The sequence below is a fragment of the Nelumbo nucifera genome, chromosome 1 (assembly GCF_055504915.1).
Source record: "Nelumbo nucifera cultivar China Antique chromosome 1, China Antique-T2T, whole genome shotgun sequence".
NCBI classification, from domain to species: Eukaryota; Viridiplantae; Streptophyta; class Magnoliopsida; order Proteales; family Nelumbonaceae; genus Nelumbo; species Nelumbo nucifera.
Window position 1 is genome coordinate 69,125,829 of NC_142649.1, and position 22,623 is coordinate 69,148,451.

General features: G+C 36.2%; 2 protein-coding genes across 3 annotated transcripts; both read left to right on the top strand.

Annotated features, from left to right (window-relative positions):
* Nucleotides 1-99: 99 nt before the first annotated feature.
* LOC148803384 (chitin elicitor receptor kinase 1-like) lies at nt 100-3,509 on the top strand. The gene is made up of 2 exons (XM_088902362.1): nt 100-934; nt 2,901-3,509. The coding sequence occupies exons 1-2, from the start codon at nt 295-297 to the stop codon at nt 2,921-2,923; spliced, it is 663 nt and encodes a 220-aa protein (XP_088758488.1). The 5' UTR covers nt 100-294; the 3' UTR covers nt 2,924-3,509.
* A 4,683-nt stretch (nt 3,510-8,192) lies between these two features.
* On the top strand, nt 8,193-21,904 carry LOC104594072 (lysM domain receptor-like kinase 3). 2 transcript variants are annotated; one of them, XM_010254195.3, is made up of 12 exons: nt 8,193-9,757; nt 10,544-10,577; nt 10,697-10,701; nt 10,824-10,985; nt 11,798-11,988; nt 18,078-18,167; nt 18,587-18,680; nt 18,778-18,929; nt 19,011-19,102; nt 20,998-21,136; nt 21,248-21,346; nt 21,437-21,904. In XM_010254195.3, exons 1-12 carry the CDS (start codon nt 9,112-9,114, stop codon nt 21,599-21,601), a joined length of 1,869 nt encoding a protein of 622 aa, XP_010252497.1. In that variant the 5' UTR covers nt 8,193-9,111; the 3' UTR covers nt 21,602-21,904. The 2 variants fall into 2 exon arrangements, with proteins under 2 accessions (XP_010252497.1, XP_088758483.1); XM_088902357.1 differs by lacking the exons at nt 10,544-10,577; nt 10,697-10,701 and having other exon boundaries at nt 8,833-9,757.
* The last annotated feature ends 719 nt before the right edge of the window (nt 21,905-22,623 follow it).

Here is a 22,623-nt window from a genome sequence, read left to right on the forward strand (position 1 = left end):
CAGGCTACCCAGCTCATGAACAGGTCTATCGGTAAATATTTACACAATCAGATAGGAATAAAAGAATGTAAGAATGACCAATCAGTGCGGATCAGAATTTTATAGCCCCAAGGGGGAATGCATTCTGACCGTGAATTGATGCCAAATTCATAAGCAGATGTGGTTTATAGGGGAGAGGGCTAGTAGTTGGGGGGCTGGAATTCAGAATTCTGCATCGAGTGTAATCTGTTCATCAATCCGGTCCATCCTTTTGGATTGGGTCTGAAACGTTTGTAGCTACATTCCTTGAAAAACATGGTGGTTGTAGCGGGAAGGAGAAGACTGGAACTAGCCTTAGGCTTAGGGTTTCTGGTGTGTCTCTTCTTCTGTTTGGGAGCGGAAGCTAAGTGCAGAAGAGGCTGCGATCTGGCCCTGGCTTCTTACAATGTGTGGTTAGACGCGAATCTCACATTCATATCGGAAGTCATGAACACAACCACTCAAACAATTCTTAATTTCAACCCTCAGGTGACGAGTAAGGATGTTATTATAACCGACACAAGAATAAACATTCCATTCCCCTGCGACTGCATCAATGAAGAATATCTGGGCCGTGTTTTCGTCTACTCAGTCAGGTCCGGCGACACATACGATCAGATCGCAAAGACTTATTATGCGAACCTCACGACATCGGATTGGTTGGCATCGCTTAACAGCTACTCTGCCACCAACATCCCCGACAACGGTCAGGTGAATGTGACCGTGAATTGCTCGTGTGGGGATAGCAGCGTCTCCAACGATTATGGACTGTTCGTGACGTATCCTCTTCGTCCCGGTGAGAATTTGACCTCCGTTGCAAGCGACTTCAATCTCTCATCTCGTTTGGATCTATTGCAGAGATACAACCCTAATTCCAATTTCAGCAGTGGCCAGCTGGTTTTTATTCCGGCAAGAGGTAAGATTTCTTCGTTTTCTCGCAATTTCATGAAGTCATGGTTACTGAATTTGAATTAAGGAACCGAAAAGCTGAGCTTCCATGCCCACTCGGAGCATGTAAACTTAGTAAAACCCAAACGACAGTGACACTGTAACAATTCCTACGAGCGTCGATTCAGTTCGACTTCGAAAGATCTTTAAAGCCCAAAAAGACAACCTAATTCGTTTTGCTCGTTTGACAGAAAAAAAGAAAGAAAGAAATCCCCAACTTTGATACTTGTTTGACTGATTTTTATTCAAACAAACAAATTAAAATAAGAGCAGCTGCAAATCTCATAGGTCTTTTATTGCATTTTGTGGAGGAAAAAAATTCTCATGAAAGTGTTCCTAGTAAAAGATATGTCCATTTTGAAACTACATACGAAAGATTCCCATAGTTTCCGCTGGTTAAGGCGATATATGGTTCTTAGACAATTAAGACTAAACAAGTAGATCTTTAACTGATTACTTTTGTTTACCTATCATTACTCTCATATTTTCCTCCATGTATATTTAGTATTAGGCCCAGTTATCTTGAAATTAAGAACTTTTTTTGGTGCAAATGGTTCTCTTGTGTAAGCTATGGTGGTGTTTTAAGGTCCGAGGATTGGTTTGATGGTGAGTAAGAATAGCTCAAGTTGAAAAAGATTAAGTTATAAATAATATTTTAAAACGTGGAGGTGTGATGTGAGGCATTCCACTAATTAGAGACGTGAGGTGCAGTTCAAAATGTAATAAGCATAAGCCTCTTAAATATAAGGAGGCGTACAACTCTTTGAGAAGAGGGGGATGAGGAGGAAGATCTCATTTTTTTTTATTATTTTTAGTAAAAATCTTTTATATTAAGAAGAACGAAAATGCATAGCACTAGATGAAAGGGGAGCTTTGCCCTCAACCCACTTCCTTTCTCCTTATCTTTTCTTCCATTCCTTTTCATTTTTTTTTTTCGTTTTCTCTTTTTATTCTTTCCCTTTCCTTTTTTTGTTCTTTCTTTTTTTGTCTTTTTATATGAGGTATGCATGAGGCGCATGAGGCAAACCCCTCTAACACACCTCATGAGAAAAGTCTATGAAGCGTATGCCTCTTGCACTTGAAGTGTACGCCTCAAAGGTGTCAGCATCTTTGGCCTATACCTTTGGCCTCAAAGGTGTCACCTCCCACACCTTTTAAAACACTTGTTAAAAGTTGGGAAAGTCTTCTTATAAGAGACTGAGGCATCTATGTATAGTCCATATAGTCTTCTCTGTCTTTGCCCAAATTGGAAAACCCATATCTTAGGAAAGGATATTTCGATTTCATAGGCATCTGTTTAGAATCCCAACGTCCTTGTCAAAGAATGGTCCTCACACTCACCTCACAGTAATTGCTGCTGTGCATTGACAACATCTTCCCGTGAATGAAAACATACAACTACAGGAGATGTTTCTGATGTGTGGCTGCAATATGTTCTAAGGTAGGTATGAACAGGATTATGTGAGGAGATCCAAATTCTTCTGTTTATTAGGCAATTATGCCATGTTAGCATAAGTTGGCACATTGCTTTGCCAACTAACTACCATTGGCAAATAGTTAAGCAAGTAGTTGCGTTGTTATGCTAGTATTTGGAATTGATGCCATCAACATCACATATGAAATCCCTTTTTCAAACCACACCTGATGTTGGGTTACACATTTTTAAAAGACGTTTTCTCGTACAATCCCTTTTTATGTTTTCTTGTTTCTTCCTATTGCTAGTAATAGTATGCTGATGTGGCATTGAAAAACATTTATGTGGCAGCAATGGTCCCAAATAAGAAGGCATACCAATACAGCACCGTTTTTTTTGAAAGACATCTTTTGGGAAATGGCATTGGTTCAAAACATGACCCATGTCAATCTCAGCATAAAGAAAAATTATCAAATATGTTTTATATCTTTGATCCCTGATTAGTATTTTTGTGACCCAGGTCATCTTCGTTTTGGACGTTAGACTAGGTTGTATGTCTATCCTCTTTTCTAACGTTCCTCCTATAGATTTACAAGGGGTATTTAGAACTGAGAGGTAGTCCAAGGAGTAAAGTGAACAGTAATGATCAACAATTTGGGATAGATACAGCCTTGAGATATGTGTTTTTGTTCGTCAGTTGTATGTATGTTTCTGTTTGGAAAGAGTGTAAATATAAAGTTTAGAAATACAATATACGAGGTTTTGCTATATATATATATATATATTATATGTATGTATGTATGTATGTATTTATCCAAATGTTTTAAAATTTGACTTGGAGGTCGAATTGTTTTTGTGTCAGGGTCACAGGTTATTAGTTTGGCCATCTAAGTTGAAATAGATCAGATTGTGTTACATTAGTATATATAAAAGTGTGTAAATGCAATGTGAAACGTTTTTTGGACTAAAATTACCCTCTATTTCTTTATTTGGGAAAGGCTATAAAAGTCAGTTTATTATAGTTTTAGTGACGTCTTTAATGGCTAGTATGATGGCCATATTTTTGTATTTAATCCATCTCTAATTATTGTAAGGGTTGAAAGTGTAATTTCAATTATTACTTTTCATATCATTTAATCCTCTTCCATTAAATCTTATACTTAAGGTATTAAATCTCATTTTCTTTCATTAAATCCTATATTTTTAAGTCATTTTTCACTAATAAATGTTATTAATTATATCTAAGTCAATATTTTTAACAATATAAACCCATATATTTTAAAACTGATTCAAAAACAAAAATGACTCCTTATTCAAGTGGTGGCTAAGCAATTCAACCATCCAAATCAAATTGATCAACCTATGAAGTCATAGTTAGGTAATAAAATTTTTAAAATAGAAATTTACAAAAAAATGTAGAAAATATTAGTCACATTTATGATATTTTTATTAGTCAAATTAAAAAAGTGTAATAAACAATAATTATTTTATTGATAATGAAAATGAAATGCATAATTTAGAACTAACCAAAAATGAAATATAAAAATTAATAATAAGTAGTTCAACTTTTGGGTTAAATGTGTTAACGTTTAATATCATAAAAATAATAAAATTTAATAAAATACAAAAATACAAAAACGAAGAAAACACATAAGTTTTGCAAAAAAAAAAAAAAACATTTAGGTACATGTATAATATCATGTATTTATCATATTAAACAAAAAGTAAGTGTGACATATCAGAATTATTTTTACACACAAAAAATACAAAAAAAAAATTATAGAAAAAATTTAACACATCTATAATTCTATATTTACACTACTATTAAAAATATAAATAATATTATAGAACTTTCTTTTGACTAAAATCAAGATTTTTACAACCGATCTAGAAATGGAACCACTTTGGCTTCCGGTTTCTAGGTCAACGGTTCAACTGTCTAGTTTGAGCAAGTCAAACCGATAAGATGTAAAATATAATGCAACTTTTTATTTTGACCTTTAGATTAGGACTAGGTTAAAAGTCTGCCATATATATACATTATTATGAGAGGGGAGTGTGAGAGTTTGAGAAAGAGGCAACTGGTTAAAGCTGAGAAGTGAGAAAGAAGAAGAAAGAAAGAAAGAAGGAACTTTCATCGACGGTTATCTCCATGTTCATCATCACCACTGTTATAATACCATTTGGCCTCTTCTTACATCCCTCTCATCTTTCTAAATCTCTCCCAGCTCCTAAATCGTTTGCTTCATTGGTGTATCTTAGATTTTAATATAAGATTGGTATTTAGTCTCCCATATCTTGCATCATTTTTTTGACTTTTTTATTGGAGTTGTAATTTTTTTGCTGTTACAACTTAAAAAGAACTACAGAAATGAGAAAGCTCAAAATCGAAATAGAGAAACTAAAAAACCTAACTAATTTTGGCTATCGGGAATAATCAAACAAGTTTATGAGATATGAAAGTTTCTTTTTCATTTTTTTTTATTTTCTAATTTTTATTTTAAAATAATAAAATTTTGGAAATAGTTTGAAAGCAACCCAAGAACGTTAACTGGGTCGAACATTTTAATGGTTAAACCGTTTAGGTCAATAGTTCTTTGATTATTTCAATGTTTTTTTTTTTTTTTTTGTAAAATAGCGGTTTATGGCCAAAATGGAATTGGTGACTTGACCGGTTCCTAGTCTAAACAATTTCATCGTTCAATTTGGCTCGATTTTTAAAAATGTGACTAAAATACTCATTTTTAATTTAGTCCCTATTTAATTGTAATGTTTAAATTGTAAATTGAATTACAACTTTTCACCTCATTCAATTCCCTCTATTTAAATCTTCATTTTTCTATAAATAAACAAAAGAAAAAAAGATAAAACACTACAAAAAGAAAAGTTTAGCCAAGTAGGTAGGCCTGTCAATGATACTCGAAACTTCACAATTTGATCTAATTACCACATTTGAATGAGGTGTTTATGTAATTAGATTTGAATTTTGCAATCTACATCTGATTAATAATAAAAAAAACAAAAAATAGTCACAACGAAAAAATAAAAAATACATAAAGTTTATAGAAAATTTTGGATATATTATTATTATAATTATCATCATTTAAAACTGTCACATGCAAACCCTTCTTTGTTTGAGAAAGGGTATAAATGTTATTTTATTATAACTTTAATGCCAGTTTTAATGTCTAATAAAATGTCTATACTTTTGTATTTAATCCATTTCTAATTGTAAGGGTTGAAAATGTAACTTCAATTATTACTTAAGGTATTAAATCCCATTCTCTCTTATTAAATCTTATATTTTTAATTTATTTTTTACTAATAAATGCTATTAATTAGATCCATGTCAATATTTTTAACAATATAAACCCATATATTTTAAAATTCACTCAAAAGCAAAAACATTTTTTGTCCAAGTGGTGATTAAGCAATTCAATGATCTGAATCAAATAAATCAACTTATGAAGTCATATTTAGGTAATAATTTTTTTAAAATATAAATAAATATTGAGAATTACAAAAAAATAGACACATTTATGATATTTTTATTAATTAAATTAAAAAATAATTTTAATGTAAAATACAAAATTATCATGAACAAAATTAAACCAACAATGCATTTTTCTAAACCTGATATATTTGTATTTGTACTCTTTCCAAATATAGCCCAAATACAGCCTAAGGGCCTGTTTCTTTGCAATGCAATGCATTGACTCAGTTTGGAAAGACTGCAAATACAGGTTTGGTAATACAAAATACAAGACTTTGCATTGTACATTTTTGTATCTGTACTCCTTTCAAACTGAGCAAGTGCAAATCATTAGTGTAAACTAGGGATTTTACTTCAGTTTGATTTGTGTATTGTTTTAGATTGTTTAAACTATAATCAAACAAAACAAAGAAAAAGTTAAAAGAAAAATAAAACAGAATTTGCATTCAACTAAAGCTCAGTTTGGAAGGAGTACAAATACAAATATGTATAGTGCAAATACATACAAAATAATACAAAATATAAGGTTTTGTACTCTACAAATTTACATTTGTACTCCTTCCAAACTGAGCCTAATTTACACTCCCATACTTTGCAGTTTGCACCAATACAAATGGAGTATAAATCCCGGCTCAGGGTAAATTTGTATTCTGGTTCACTTTTGCCTCTGCTTAGCAACATTATATTTATGCATTGGCAAATGACATACTGATGCATATTTACATTGATAATAAGATGCAAAAGTACATCAATAAAAAATAAGTAAATTTGTATTCAAGTGGACTTTTGATTAAAAAAAAATATATGCTTTATCGAAATTCAGGTTTGCATCCATTACAACTAAAAGTGTGTTTGGTAAGAACATAAATTTATCAGTGCAAAACTAATTCAACTTTACAATTTATATGAACCATTTTACACTCTAATATTTACATTCACACTTATTTGCATCGTTTCCAAATACAACCATACTAATTCATTCAATTCAACGGTTATCAATAACCGGCCCAAGAGAATAAAAGAGATGATGGCCAGATCATAAGAGCGAAGATGGGTGACTTTTAACATCAACGTGAGGAGATTCAGAACCAACGCAAATAATTAACACCTAAAACACTGTTAGAAGAGCTTGGAAAAAAACAAACACCTCGTCAGTCATCATGTTCGTTTTGCTTTTGTATTCCTACTGTAGTACTGTTTTATTATCACTGGTTTGACTTTCGTATATTCCTCGGTCCACCTTGTCATGCTTGGAGTTGGGAGCATCTAATTGGCCATCGCCCGATCACATCGTATGGTTGTGCTTTCGAGGGACCGAACCGGCTGGTCTCCGATTTCTGCCTATTTGTTCCCACATTCTTACAATCTTACAGCTGCGCATTACTAATATCTTCCTTATCCCCTAATACAAGGTAGTGGTGTCCTGAATATCTTTGTCATTTATGAGTAGATTGTTATGATACATTACGGTGGTGCTATGTGGATAGAAATTAGGGGCGTAAAATGGAAATACCTAATTGGATAGGATCTGGAAGAATGTGATATCTCTTTCTTTCAAATCGGATTGGATTATATTCAAATATCTAATATTCTTAATGGATTTGGATTCAAATTAATGTTTGTGAGATCCAATTGAATCTTAAGATAAATAGACTTTACTCCCCCTCAGAAATCTGAAATTACAGTCATTTTCTAGCCCACCCTATAAACCTCATCCTGTCCATGAATTTGACATCAATTCATGATCAGAATTCATTCCACCCCTACGGTGGAGCTAAGATTTCTAAGGGTGGGTTGAACAATTAAAACCCATAGAATCTTTGAATAGGATTGGATCTACTATTTATGCTATCAGATCAGATTCAAATGTACCCCATTTGAATCCAATCTGATTTGTTTGCATCCCGAATAGAAATGTTATAATTGAGCTGAAATGAGTCAAGTTTTGAGTGGCTTAAGCTCGAATTCGACTCAAAAACTCAGAGCTTGATCAAGTTTTGAATTCCATACTCAAGCCTGACTTGACTCAATACTCGCAGAGTCGCAAATTACTCGAGATTGACTTGAATCAAGCCAATTATATATAAATATCTATTAAAAATTATAAATGAATTAATATTTAAAATATTATAAATAAAAAATATATTAGAAAATGATTATATGTTAAAAATTATAAGTAAATCAATATTATAAATAAAAAAATTAAAATATATTATAAAACTTGATTTAAATTTATTTATTATAAATAAATTAATATTTATTTATATTATAAATAAAAGTATATTAAAAAATATTTTTTTATTGAAAAATCGATTAGGCTCACGAGCTATTTGAACCGGGTATTATAAAGCACAAACTTAGCTCGACTATGTAGTCTACTCAAATCAAGCTTGACTCGATTCGATAGTCTTTGAACCGAGTTCAAGTAGTTAAGAACCGAGTCCGAACAGCTCGCGAGTTGGTTCGACCCAGTTACAGGGGGCACAATTTCTGGGTAGCGGTCTAGCATATTCGGAGAGGCACTGGCTTAGCATACTTTAACGTGTCAGTGGAGTGCTCGGTCCCTTTTATTATCAAAGGAGCGAAATTCAACTGGAAGAAACGTGCTGACATAGTACTCGGAGAAAGATCGAAAGAATATGGTGATAACAGTATTGGAATGGATCCTCTCCATCATTCAAAGTTCAAAGTCCAAACCTCAAACCAGGGCAGGAGATTATGGAGGGTCATGGTTTCAACATCATTCACCAAATATTTTCTACGTTCAGTCAGGAGTCAGGACCTGGTCCAGGATAAAGAAGCATGATCTACTCTGGCCACGTCTACTCCACATGAACTATTACCTTCGTCCATCAGGCATCAGCTAAGGCGGCAAGCTGGCGACAACATTTATCTTCGTCCATTTCTCATCGACGTTTCAACAACGACAAGGAAGACGGTATCCATTATTTCAAGTTTTCAACTAATTACTTGTTAGTTGACTAGCTTATTCAGAAGAAAATACCGATAAGAGAAGTCGGGTCAACTTTGTAAAAAATGAAATCGCGTGCATCATTTCCGCTGTTTCTCTGATGAAATCGCGTGCATCATTTCCGCTGTTTCTCTGTTAATCAATTGAGTTCATCCTCTGGCGATTGCTCATAGAAAGGAGAGCACAAACCGATCACGGTTTCTGGCTAGGATTTCCATCCATTGTTGTAGCTTAGAATAGAAAGTTCCAAGCTTCTGTCACTGAAATATGGTGGCTGCAGGAAGCAGAAGATATGTGTTAAGCTTAGGTCTAGGAATTCTGGTGTTTACCTTCTTTTGTGCTGGAGCAGAAGCTAAGTGCAGCAGTGGCTGCGGTCTCGCCTTGGCCTCTTATTACATCTGGCAAGGAACCAATATTTCATTCATCTCCGAAATCTTCTCTGCTTCAAGGGAAGATATTGTTAGCTACAACTCTCTATCTACCCAGGATTTTATTCCATTTGGCACCAAAATTAACATTCCCTTCTCCTGCGAATGCTTAAAAGAAGATTTCCTGAGTGAACAAGTTCTGGGTCATGTGTTCAATTACTCAGTTAGGTCTGGCGATGTCTATTCAATTGTCGCTGAGACATATTATTCGAACCTCACGACCGTAGAATGGTTGGAGAAGTTTAATACCTACTCTGCCTCAGGAATCCCAGACAACGCCCATCTCAATGTCACAGTGAATTGTTCATGTGGGGATAGCAGTGTTTCCAAAGATTATGGGTTGTTTACAACGTATCCTCTCCGTCCCGTTGATACCTTGGCATCCGTTGCATCTGAATTCAATATTTCCGCCAGTTTGTTGCAGAGCTACAACCCAAATACAAATTTCAGCCTTGGGAGTGGTTTGGTGTTTGTTCCCACCAAAGGTGATATTCTTTGCTTGTTTGCTAGTTCAAACTTAGAACCATAACAACATTTTGTTTCACAGCTAAACTGAACATACAAATTTGTGAAAAAAAAGTTAAAACTTAGATGTTGAGAATCATGATGATATTTTGTTTAAACAGAAATTGAGAACGTGTAGTGTATGAAGCAAAAAGAAACACGTAACTGAAAATAAAAATCATGTTTGCTGAGTTCCATGTGAACCAAATATCCACCATCTGTGAGCTTTGAAACGGTTGTCATATCTCACATCCTCTATCCATGCTCCAGAAAATCTAGATAAACAACATTTCGAGGTGTGATCTTATTTCAAAATCCTTATTGAATCTTTATTATTGTATCATACTCGTTAAAATCCCTAAAACATGATATTCTTTCTTATTATGAATAACAACTGTCCTGTCTGTAACCCCTGGAATTCCTGTTTTGCTTTTCCATTCTTCAGTGTCATATCCATCATTAAATTATGGGCATTTTAATGATCCTTTTCGATCTGCCCCTAGCTCTTCTGGTCCCTTCAACTTAAGCAAGTCAACACATTCAATTAGTTTATTTATCTGAAAATTAGGAAGTAGACGTCAAAGGATTTAGCTAATTAAAAACTCAATAGGGTAAATTTTGTAATGGGGCTAATCATTTATTATGGATCTAGAGCATTAACAGTAGTTGAATTATGAATTTAGTTATCAGTGCCTGTTGTAGGAACTTTTTGAATTTATCTTGCTAATATCATTTTCTTCCTTTCTGTTTCTCTGTTATCTCCCCAGATCAAACGGGAAGCTATCGACCACTGAATTCAAGGTAACCTATAATGGGTTACTCATAAATTGGGTTGATCTTTTACATTTTCCATAGTTAAAAACCTTCTCTTGTTGTCTAACATGGATGTTAAATTTGTTTGTTTGTTTTTTTTTCTGCAGTGCAGGTGGTTGACTCTTCTATTGATTTTGTGATGTTTGCCGAATTTTTTCATTTTGGAATTCAAATGCCAGTGTCGTTTTTTGTAGTGTTTTGAGCTTATGATTTACTATTCTGGAACATAAGCAGGAATTTCTAGTGGAGCCATTGCTGGCATATCTATTGCAGTGGTAGCTGGAACACTGCTTTTGGCGGTTTCAGTGTACTTTCAAATTTATAAGAGAAAGAAGGCGAAGGGGGCAGTGTTGCTCACCACAGCACCTGATGATAGTTCTACTAAACATGGGCATGGTAAGTCTTCTATTTTGGTTAACATGCATTTGATTATCCAAATTTTCCCTAGCAAGGGTTCTTCTTCAGGATTTTCTAGGACTATGCCAAGCTATCTAACTATTTTTCAACCTTGTAAGGGAAAAACAAGAGTTGATTAGCCAAAGAATTCCATTCTAATTATAAGGGTGTGATTCTTCAGGAATTTCTGAACTAGGCAAAGCCATTTTGTTGATGTACTCCCTTGCTAACGAAAAAGAAAAATTGAGATGCAGTTTAGATTAGAATTTCATACACATTCATGACGTTACCAAAGCTTATTTTTCTTTTCATATATTGTTATTCTCCTGATTAAGTGTCCGTCTTTGCATCCTGTTAATTAATTTTATTGAAGCCTGTTTTCTTTGTAATGTTCTTTTGTTAAATATGTCATGCCCATTTTTTTGGAAAATATTTCCTTTAAGAGGGTAATTCTTGTGGTTGATTTGCTCCTTTGTTTTATGGGATTTACCATCTTATAAGGTATGGTGGTAATGGTTCCGTTAGGCAAGGATACTTTACAAATAGAAGACTTGGAATGTGAAATACCAGTGCTGTCCATGCTTCCCTCACATAATTTCATATGAGTTGAACTTTGAGAAACCTTTTCTTTGTCTGGAGAAATCCATTTAACCTGGTTGCTATTATTATGTATACCATCCCTGATGATATCCATTGTTTGCTTATTCAATTATGATTACCCTGTTAGAACATTATTGTAAAAGCCTGGCAGAATTTAAAATATTATAAGAAAAACATAATGAGCAATTGATTTTATTGTGTAAGTTCTGCAGGTACCTTGGATAAAACCACCGAGATTGTTTCTCTTGTTGGTGCTTCTCCGGGGCTTACAGGTCTCACCGTTGAAAAATCAGTGGAGTTCTCATATGAAGAGCTTGCAGAGGCTACAAATGACTTCAATTTGGCTGGTAAAATTGGCCAAGGTGGCTTTGGGTCAGTTTACTATGCAGAACTGAGGGGGCAGGTTTGTATATCTTCATATTGATAAATACTGATGGAAAATAAAAACAGGGGTGCTTACCTGCTGTGATTAGATAATGGAATTTGGTAAATGATGGCACTTTATCAACAAAACTTCATTATACATTCTTTTTTTCTTGGCCATCATTACATAGATCTGGGTTCACATGTTGGTGGTGTCCTTACAGTGGTATTTCCCCTCCCATTAAGGGGCACTACCTTATGACCTTTAGGGGGTTGTGAGGCACTGTCAAAGTATCAGTGTCTTTGACCGTGTAGAGAACACTGATGTGGGCCCCACGGCTGTGGTCCTCACTGTGTTCGTATGACAGCACATGTAACCTTTGTTAGTTATGTTAGTGTTAGTTGGTAGTTATCTTAGACAGCTTATTATTTCAGTTTATTATTTGTTTTATTTGCCATGTAAGCATTAACGGCAATTCTGCCATTTCCTACATTTAGTGAACATAACCTATAAATATTAAGAGAGTGGAGGCGGCAGATTCATTCGATCTGTCCCTCATTTCAAAACCCTTGTGTACTTCTGCTTTCTTCTACTTTTCTCAATCCAAAATCTTTTGGAATTCAAGTCTAATTGTAGTCTTTATCGACTACTTGGTATCAGAGCCTATCTAGGGTTTCTCATGTGAGTCTAGTCTAGCCGACCACATGATAACTGTCTAGGGTTGGAAGCTTACAAAAGACTGTTCGTTGGCTGATTCTTGGAGGTTACCAAAAAAATTTAGCAGCTGTCCGAAGACTTGTAGAGGCTTGGAGAGTGTTTTGGTAATCAGGAAGAATCAGAGAAGGTTAGGGTTCAGGCCACGATTGAAGGTAGCGATCAGAGTTTTCTGGGTAAGTCTTTATTTTTCCCTTGAGATTGCTGTCAGTCAAGATAGGTTGGACCTATCTAGGAGCGGCCGAACTCTCCTATTTTTTCTCAGAGGTGATCAGTTTTTAGGGTTTGTCATTAACCCTACGGCTAGACTTGACTGTGAATTCTTTTGGAAGGTGCGGCTGAGCACTGTTTATTTTCTCACAAAGGTTTTCCTAACCCTACGATACAGTTGAAAAATGAGGTTGGGAATTCAGCTCAGTCATCTCAGTCACCATTAGCCCCTGCCACATCAACATTTGCTCATTCAGGTACTCGGGCCTCAACTTACCATGCTTCAGCTCCAGGTAACACTGAACATTGTTGGGTAATAGACTCAGGTGCATCTGACCATATGACTAGCTTGCCATCACTGTTCACTACTTATCACTTATCTTCTGGTAGAGATAAAGTATCCATTGCTGATGGCTCTCTTGTTCCCATTTCTGGCAAAGGTGACATCAAGTTATCTAATACTATCTCTTTATCCTCAGTCTTCATGTTCCTAAACTTGATACTAATTTGCTTTCAATTAGTGGTATTACAAAACATCAGAATTGTTCAGTAACCTTTTTCCCTAACCGATGTGTTTTTTAGGACTTGGAGACGAGAAAGGTGATTGGGACTGGCCGTGAGACGAATGGGATCTATCTGTTTGGAGAGAGTTCTCATTGGAAAGAGCCTGTGGATAAGAAGTCTTTTGTTTCTCAGTCTGTGAGTCCGGTTATGCTCTGGCATAATCGGTTAGGTCATTTATCTTTTCAGTCTTTGAAGAGTCTGTTTCCTACTTTATTTGAGTCTGTTGAGATGTCAAATTTGAGATGTGAGAGTTGTGAGCTTGCCAAACATTGTAGAACATCTTATTCCTTGAGTAATAAAAGAAGTAGTAATTCTTTTGATATTGTGCATACCGATGTTTGGGGGTCGTATCACATCCCTTCTATGGGTGGGTACAGATATTTTTTGTTGTTTGTTGATGACTATACCCGTTTTTCTTGGGTCTATCTTATGCGTTCTCGAGATGAGGTTTCCGCTCTGACCCAAAACTTTCATTAGATGATTTTAACCTAGTTTGGGATCAAAATCAAAGTTCTCCGATCTGATAATGCAAAAGAATACTTTTCCAAGCCACTGGCTTCTTATCTACTCGATCATGGAGTTATACACCAGAGCACTTGTCCTCATACACCACAACAGAATGGGGTTGCCGAGAGGAAGAATAGGCACATTTTTGAGGTGGCTAGAAGCATTATGTTTACCTCCAATGTGCCTATCCGTTTCTGGGGTGATGCTATCCTCACGGCAGTGTATCTCATTAATCGGGTTCCTTCATGGGTTCTTGATATGAAGCTTCCGTTTACCCTTCTATACCCAGACGAGTTGTTTACTATTCCTCTTAAAACCTTTGGTTGTACCTATTTTGTTCAGCTTCTTGGACCTCATCATTCCAAATTTGACCCTAAGGCCTCTAAATGCATTTTTCTCGGTTATTCCCAAACTCAAAAGGGTTATGCTACTATGATCCTATTTCAGGGAGGAGATTTGTCTCGATGGATATCACCTTCTTTGAGGAGGCACCCTATTATCCTAGGGTTTCTCCTCAGGGGGAGAGTAGTGAGAATTTGGGTCTTTTTCCTCAGGGGGAGCGCAGTGAGAGTGGGATTAACTCATCTGAGGTTGTTCCTTCCATTCCATTGAGTGATGAAGGCTGTAATGGTGAGGGTTGTCAGAGGGGTCAGGAGTTGAAAGTCTATCACAGGCGATGCAGACAAGTTGATCTCGGTCATCAGTAGTCCAGGCTAGCCCCAATTCCTTCTACGGATCCAGATCCAGGAACTACAGTCCCAAGGCCCACTGAGATACCTTCCACTGTTGCTACTTCCCCTCCTTCTAATGACCTTGACCTCCCTATTGCGGTCCGTAAAGGGAAACAGCGTTGCACCACATCCACAGTTCACTGTATTTCCCAGTTTCTATCCTATGATCGCCTATCTCCCTCTTACAGGTCCTTTATCACTTCCATTGCTGATATCCCTATCCCCAGAACAATGCAAGAAGCCTTATCAGTTCCAGAGTGGAAAGATGCAATGAAAGTTGAAATGGATGCCCTTTTGAAAAATAATACTTGGGAGCTAGTTGACCTACCCGAAGGAAAGAAACCAGTTGGATGTAGATGGGTATTTACTGTGAAACATAATGCTGATGACTCCATTGAAAGGTACAAAGCTCGGTTGGTTGCAAAAGGGTTTACTCAGACTTATGGTATAGACTACTTGGAGACTTTTGCCCCAGTAGCCAAGATGACCACTATTCGAGTTCTATTAGCCCTTGCAGCAAGTTACTCTTGGTCCTTGTTCCAAATGGATATTAAAAATGCCTTTCTGAATGGAGACTTACAGGAAGAGGTTTACATGCAGTTGCCCCCTGGATTCTATGATACAGAGACAGGTAAGAAGGTTTGCCGATTGAATAAGGCATTGTATGGATTAAAGCAGTCCCCTAGAGCTTGGTTTGATAGATTTAGACTAGCCCTTGGAAAATTCGGCTATGTACAGGCCCAGTCAGATCATACACTGTTCGTTAAAAGAGTGAACTCTTCTTTGACCTTGCTTGCTGTATATGTGGATGATATTGTAGTGACAGGGAATAATAATAGTGAGATTGAGTCCCTCAAACAGCTCCTTCATCAAGAGTTTGAAGTGAAAGATCTTGGTGCACTGCGATATTTTTTGGGTATTGAGGTTGCTAGATCTAAACAGGGATCTTTATCTCTCAAAGGAAATATGTTCTAGATCTGTTGGTGGAAACTAGAAAGTTAGGTGTCAAGCCTGCTGATACACCCATTGAACAGAATCACAAGATCAGTGCAGAGGGTGGAGAACCTCTTGAAGACAAAGTTATGTTCCAACGGTTGGTTAGAAAGCTCCTATATCTCTGCCTCACACGGCCAGATATCAGTTATGCAGTCAGTGTTGTTAGCCAGTACATGCATTCCCCTAGAACTACTCATCTTCTTGCAGCTGAGAGAATATTAACATACTTGAAGAGATGCCCAGGTAGAGGTATATTGTTCAAGAACAATAATCACATGAAGGTGGAGGTCTATACAGATGCTGATTGGGTTGGGAGTGCTGATGACAGGAGGTCTACCTCTGGATATTGTGCCCTTGTAGGAGGTAACCTTGTCTCCTGGAGGAGTAAAAAACAAAGTGTTGTTTCCCGCTCTAGTGCTGAAGCTGAATACAGGTCAATGGCTAATGGAGTGGCTGAAATCCTATGGCTGAAATCACTACTTGAAGAGTTGGGTATTGATTATGAGAAGCCCTTGATGTTGTATTGTGATAATTAGGCGGCTATTAATATAACTCACAATCCGGTGTAGCATGACAAAACTAAGCATATCGAAGTTGATTGACATTTTGTCAGAGAAAGGGTCTCATCGCAAGAAGTGTGTCTCCCGTATATCACCTCCGACATGCAGCTTGTAGATCTTCTCACCAAGGCTGTTCTAAGGAAGAAGTTAGAGGCAGACCTATTCAAGTTGGGAATGACAAATATCTATTCCCAACTTGAGGGGGAGTGTAGAGAACACTGATGTGGGCCCCACGGCTGTGGTCCCCACTGTGTTCGTATGACAGCACATGTAACCTTTGTTAGTTATGTCAGTGTTAGTTGGTAGTTATCTTAGACAGCTTGTTATTTCAGTTTATTATTTGTTTTATTTGCCATGTAAGCATTAAGGGCAATTCTGCCCTTTCCTATATTTAGTGAACATAACCTATAAATATTAAGAAAGTGGCGGCGGCAGATTCATTCGATCTGTCCCTCCTTTCAAAACCCTTGTGTACTTCTGCTTTCTTCTCCTTTCTTCTACTTTTCTCAATCCGAAATCTTTTGGAATTCAAGACTGACTGTAGTCTTGATCGACTACTGACTGCTTGAGCCAACTTTTCCTCTCGAAAGCCCTATAGTTTCACTTTCCACATTTTCCAGTATATAACAAAAGAATCATTCCCAGAAAGGTCCAACCGCTGTCACTACCATCCCTGGAGAAGATTGTCAACACTATAATTCAAAACTACTGTATGGTGAAGAGGAGAGAAGAAAGACCAAGTTTTCATGTTTTTGCAGTGACACATAAAAACAATTGTGATGACTTTCAGATATTCAACATTAGTTGCTTTTTTTCCATTAAAAGTCATATTGGGAATTTATACTTCAGGGTGCAACTTGATCCATCTCAGGCATCCATCACAAAGTACATGATAAGTGCATTACCAATCAAAAAATTACATGAGAAGTGCAGTTGGTACTTGTGTAATTAATTATATTTGAAAATTAAATATGTTACTCATGCTTCAATCTTTGAAATTTTACTTGTTTAGGGGATTTATGGAGATTGAATAAGAGAAGTGACATTTTGACGTGCATTTGAGTTGAAAAAAGAGTGAACAGGATACATTCCAAGAAACCTTAATCACATCAGAGACGTTTTTGGCGAAATCTGGGTTGGGAAGGGACACATTATATAGTGCTAACAGATTACTTCTTCATTGACTGGGCTTTTTTCTTTTTGTTGCTAAGCCCTATTATGCATCATCTTTTGTACACACCCCCCCCCCCCTTTTTGTTTAATGAAAGTTTCCTTTTTCTCCAAAAGAGAGAGAGAGAGAGAGAGAGAGTAGAGTGAACAGGAAAGATTGATTTTGGTGTAAGGGACATCCTATTTTTGATAAACCAGGTGAATCCCTTATGAAAGACAAAGAAACCACTCTTTGTTACCTTTTGGGGGTGCTTGTTGTTTGATGAATGTACTCTTTGAGTAATGATTAGGGGTGTGCCCCCTTTATCAAAAATGGGATATTGTCAAATCACTCCCCTTGATTATGGAAGGAAATAAATTGTTCTATTAGCATCTGGATTTTCTATTGTTCTTATTTGTCATCGTAAAAGCAGTATGTGATGGAATTTGGCATCAGTAGTCATTACATCATTTGTATTCATTATATATGAACCTCTTCATAACTTGCCTCTTTGTTCTATATGAACCTCTTCTGCCTTACCCTCTTAACTTTGGCGTAGTTGATTTTCTTTATATAGTTGGGGAACTTAAAGGTTCTGTATTAGATTTTCAGTCTTTAAAATATCTTGGCCATGTTAATTTTTCTTGAAGCTGAAGGTCTTTTCTTTTCCATTCTTCAACAAATTTTTTTATGCAGAAAGCTGCAATCAAGAAGATGGATATGAAAGCATCAAGGGAATTCCTTGCTGAGTTGAAGGTTCTGACACGTGTTCATCACTTGAACCTGGTATTGACTTGTTTGAGCAAAATATTTGAATATCTGTCATTTCAATACACAGATGCATTCTCCACCATTTGCTAATGTCATTGTAGAAAATATTCTCAAATCTCAATGTTATGTTTGATGATAGACACAAAGATAGTAACATACCTATTTAAGTTATCACAGCTATGTTTTGAAAATCTAGCTCAAGCATTTAGAAACTTCACCAAAACTTAGTTGTCTAGGAGGCAGACAACATCAATTTATCTGTATTCAACCAACAAATGTTTCATGGACTCCTAAATGAACAAAGTTTCCATGTTGGATGCATATCAAAGTCAGACAGTCATTGGATTTTCAAGGGGTAGTGTTAATATTTTACCTAGAATACCCTTAATATGTGTCAGTATGTATTCATGTTTTATTCTTATAATTGAATGCAGGTGCGATTGATAGGTTATTGCATTGAGGGTTCTTTGTGCTTAGTCTATGAATTTATTGATAATGGAAACTTGAGCCAACATTTGCATGGCTTCGGTAAGGCTCAGTAGTGCACAACTGTACCTTAAAATTGTTACTTTAATAAGTTAATATTTTTTTCAACTGACCATGGTGTATTCTTCTCTGATTTCAGGGAGGGAACCACTCACATGGTCTACTAGGGTGCAAATTGCCCTTGATTCAGCAAGAGGTCTTGAATATATCCATGAGCATACTGTTCCTGTATACATCCATCGTGATATTAAATCAGCAAACATTTTGATAGACAAGAACTTCCATGGAAAGGTTGTGGTGATCTCTTTTCCAGGAAAGACATATACTTTATAATTCATTTACTTTATTTTTACCAAAGTATACACCTTTTAGGTTGCAGATTTTGGATTGACAAAGCTCACTGAAGTTGGAAGTGCTTCATTGTCAACACGTCTAGCGGGTACATTTGGATACATGCCCCCTGAGTAAGATCACTTCTTATTGGCTTGTTTGTTCTGATATGTTCTTCCATTTGCTATTGACTGTTTTATGATCTTTCTTCTTCTATTTTATATAAAAGGCAAGAAAAAAAAGTAATGGCATTCAACAATCTGGGTTTCCTTAGGTGCACTGACCTAAAATAAGTTTACTGGTATATTTCCTTTACTGTAACTGGAGATTTATTGTGATCATCCCATAAATCATGGTATTACATCTGTAGAAAGTATGACAACTACATGCAGGAAGAAACTGTTGAGTATTGAATTAGCTAAAGGCACCAATAAAGATTTGTCTAATATGACTAACCGGTTTAGTTGTTCTAGAAATGACACTCAAACTGTGACCTTGTCCCACTTAGGCAGGACCCTCATTAAAATACATTGAAAGACATCTTATTATTTTTCTGAAACAAATCAACTGAATTCTATAAATCACTGGGGAAGTTAGGAGGGTTTTCTTTATCTAAAAGGCTATTGCTGAATGTTGGTCCCAACCATCTTGGATCTTGGGAATGGTGGACTGGGTGCAGACCTAAACTTTGGCATTCTTGCACACAGTGGCTGCTCTCAGACTTGAATCCACATTATCATACTTGTTAGTCCAGGATTTTACCATTAGACCAAGTAATGGCTCCTTTTCTTTTATCTATAACAGAGAATAATAATCAAGTACAGTAATAAAAAAATAGAAGACCAACAGAAAAAGATGATCAAGAATCGACATGAAATACCTGAGCCCAACACAAGAAGTACAATAGATTCCTTTTTTTAGTGGGAAGCGGTACAATACATGCCTGGACTACTAAACAGTCTACCATCCAGCAGAATGAGATTTTCAATCTGGAGGCCAAGGATATGGCCCAGTAGCCTCCTTGACATGTTGGCAGAACAGCCAAAGTCCTTCCTCTCTCCCAAGTCCCAACCTGTAACCATGTATGAGTCCCTCCGCCTCCACCTGAGTATATCCAAAAGAATGCATGGTTTTAAGAAATAGATTACTCTGGAATAAAGAGGAGGCGATGATCTTGGGAAAGCACAATTAGGGATAATTTAATGAAGGAATTAGTTTAATGAATTAAAAAGTTTTATCTAGTAAGATCATTATTGATCAGATTAAATGGTTTTTACTGTCCTTCATTTTAGCTGAAGAGGATTATAGATGGTTGACAACCCCTTTCGCCATCAATACTATTTGAACATTAGTTATCAAAAAAAAAAAACTATTTGGGCATTTTGTTAAGGCTGTGCCTGTTTACATGTAAAATGGGTGGAAAATAGTTTATGCCATAAAAGAGACGGGCATATGACGAAAAAGTGCACATTTAAAAAAAATCTGCTCCTTTTATAGTGGTGAAATAGACAGAGCTTGAGGGAAGAAATTAAAAAAACAAATAAAAGGCATCATAATCATCATGAAGAAAAGGAAACATAAGGAAAAGATTGGCATATACTAGAGACTTAAAACAAATAACACAAGAAACCTCAACTCTCAAGTAAACAAAACCAGATCGGTCCATAGTACTCCATACATAGTAGTACATGGAGAGATACTTGGTAAAATTTACTTCCATCTACGATTCACTATCTTAAGGCCTGTCTCACTTTTAATAATAAATATCTATGAATTAAAAAGAAAAAGGAAATCACGGGCTGTTGTTGGTGCGAGATAGCTTTTATCGTAGATTGTTTGGTTGCCAGTTTGCCATGTTCATTGTGCAGGGTGGTAACAAGAATAGGTGTATTAAAACTAGTTTTTGACAGAAAAAAATTGTTAGGCTGGACCACACACACTGAAATGATGTAAAATAAACTCCTGAGAGACGCTTATTTCATCTTATTTCATGAAAATATAAATCGACCATTACTTGTGCTTCATGTAGGTACGCTCAATATGGTGATGTTTCTCCAAAGGTAGATGTTTATGCTTTTGGAGTTGTCTTGTACGAACTTATTTCAGCTAAGGAAGCTATAGTCAGGACAAATGGATCTGAGACTGAATCAAAGGGACTTGTTGGTCTGGTAATTTCTCTTAGCCCTTGTCCTAATTATAAATTGATTACCAATGATGAAACTACATATGTGTAAAATCTAGTGACACTTGATGCTTGCCATGCTAATGATGCCATGCAGTTTGAGGATGTTCTTAGCCAGCCAGAGCCAAAAGAAAATCTCCGCAAACTTGTTGATCCAAGGCTTGGGGACAACTGCCCGCTTGACTCAGTTCATAAGGTAGAGAGCATACCTTACAGAGGGTGTTGCTAAGATTTAAATTAACAATCCTAATAAAATAATAAGCCATGATGACCTTTTCGGTTACAGATGGCCCAGCTTGCGAGGGCTTGCACACATGAGACTCCAGCTCAAAGACCGAGTATGAGGTCCGTTGGTGTTGCATTAATGGCACTTTCATCCTCAACTGGAGATTGGGATGTTGGCACCTTCTATGAGAACCAAGCTCTAGTAAATCTAATGTCAGGAAGGTAGCAGATGCCACACGATCCGTACTGATGCTTCTGCCTGCAGGTGCTACGTGTGAAAGAAATCCAACTTAATCTTACCTTGAATTCGTCACTCTACAATAAGCAAATGTTTTAGTTAAGTTTGTAAATTGATTCATGTGAACCACTATGGGGTAGTGTCCAAAAAGAAGAAAGAGAACAAATGGAAGAAGAAAAGATTTGCCTTCATAAATCATTATGTATCGTTAAGTAAATTTAGTTGTGTAAATTGGGAGATAAGATTTTTATTATGAAGTATTCCATGTGAAAGTTTATTGTAAAACAGAAACCTGTGTTGTCCAGTTATATTTACAGCTACTAGTTCACAAGGGAGTACAACCTGACTATTACGATTGTTGGGATCGTTTTATTTGGGCGATGTGGATAGATATGATTACATGAATTCTTATATATCATTTCATTTATCAAAAGGTCTTGACTTGAAATTGCAGAGAAATCAAATTACTGTTGTTTCCCATCTTTTCCACAAGAAACAGCACCATGGGCCTTCATGTCTAACAAGTAGATGGTGGTTGAGCAATTTTTTTCCCTTGCCCCATGCATAAAAAGATGTGCATATATTAACTCAACCTTTCTTCCCCCTGCAGAATGTACAATTTTCTTTCACACTCCATTCTTATCCTTCAAGTTGTAATTCACTTTTTTAAAAACGGAACCGGAACCGAAACTGTTCTAGTCACTGGTTTCCAGGTCGGAGGTTCAGCCATCTGGTTTGAATGGATTCATCGAGTTGAACAGGTTGTTCTGATAAAAAATTAAAAATAATTAAAATAATTAAAATAATTAAAATGAAAACAGCCAAACAAGCATTCATCGAGTTGAACAGGTTGACAACTCGATCACTCAGGTCAAAAACCCATTGACCAATTCAACAGTTTTTGGCTAGAAATTGGGTTTGGGGTAAAATGGAACCGGTTGCCTGAACGATTCCCGGGTTGAACGGTCCAATCATCTGGATAACGGCGGTTCGAAAACATTGGAAAATGC

Excerpts from the sequence above, each read along its gene's own strand:
- LOC148803384 (XM_088902362.1), top strand. The coding sequence starts at position 295 with ATGGTGGTTGTAGCGGGAAGGAGAAGACTGGAACTAGCCTTAGGCTTA. Across the intron at positions 935-2,900 it reads GGTTTTTATTCCGGCAAGAG|GTCATCTTCGTTTTGGACGT; the intron begins GTAAGATTTCTT and ends TTTGTGACCCAG.
- LOC104594072 (XM_010254195.3), top strand. The coding sequence starts at position 9,112 with ATGGTGGCTGCAGGAAGCAGAAGATATGTGTTAAGCTTAGGTCTAGGA. Across the intron at positions 19,103-20,997 it reads TTTGGATACATGCCCCCTGA|GTACGCTCAATATGGTGATG; the intron begins GTAAGATCACTT and ends TGCTTCATGTAG. Across the intron at positions 21,347-21,436 it reads CGCTTGACTCAGTTCATAAG|ATGGCCCAGCTTGCGAGGGC; the intron begins GTAGAGAGCATA and ends TTTCGGTTACAG.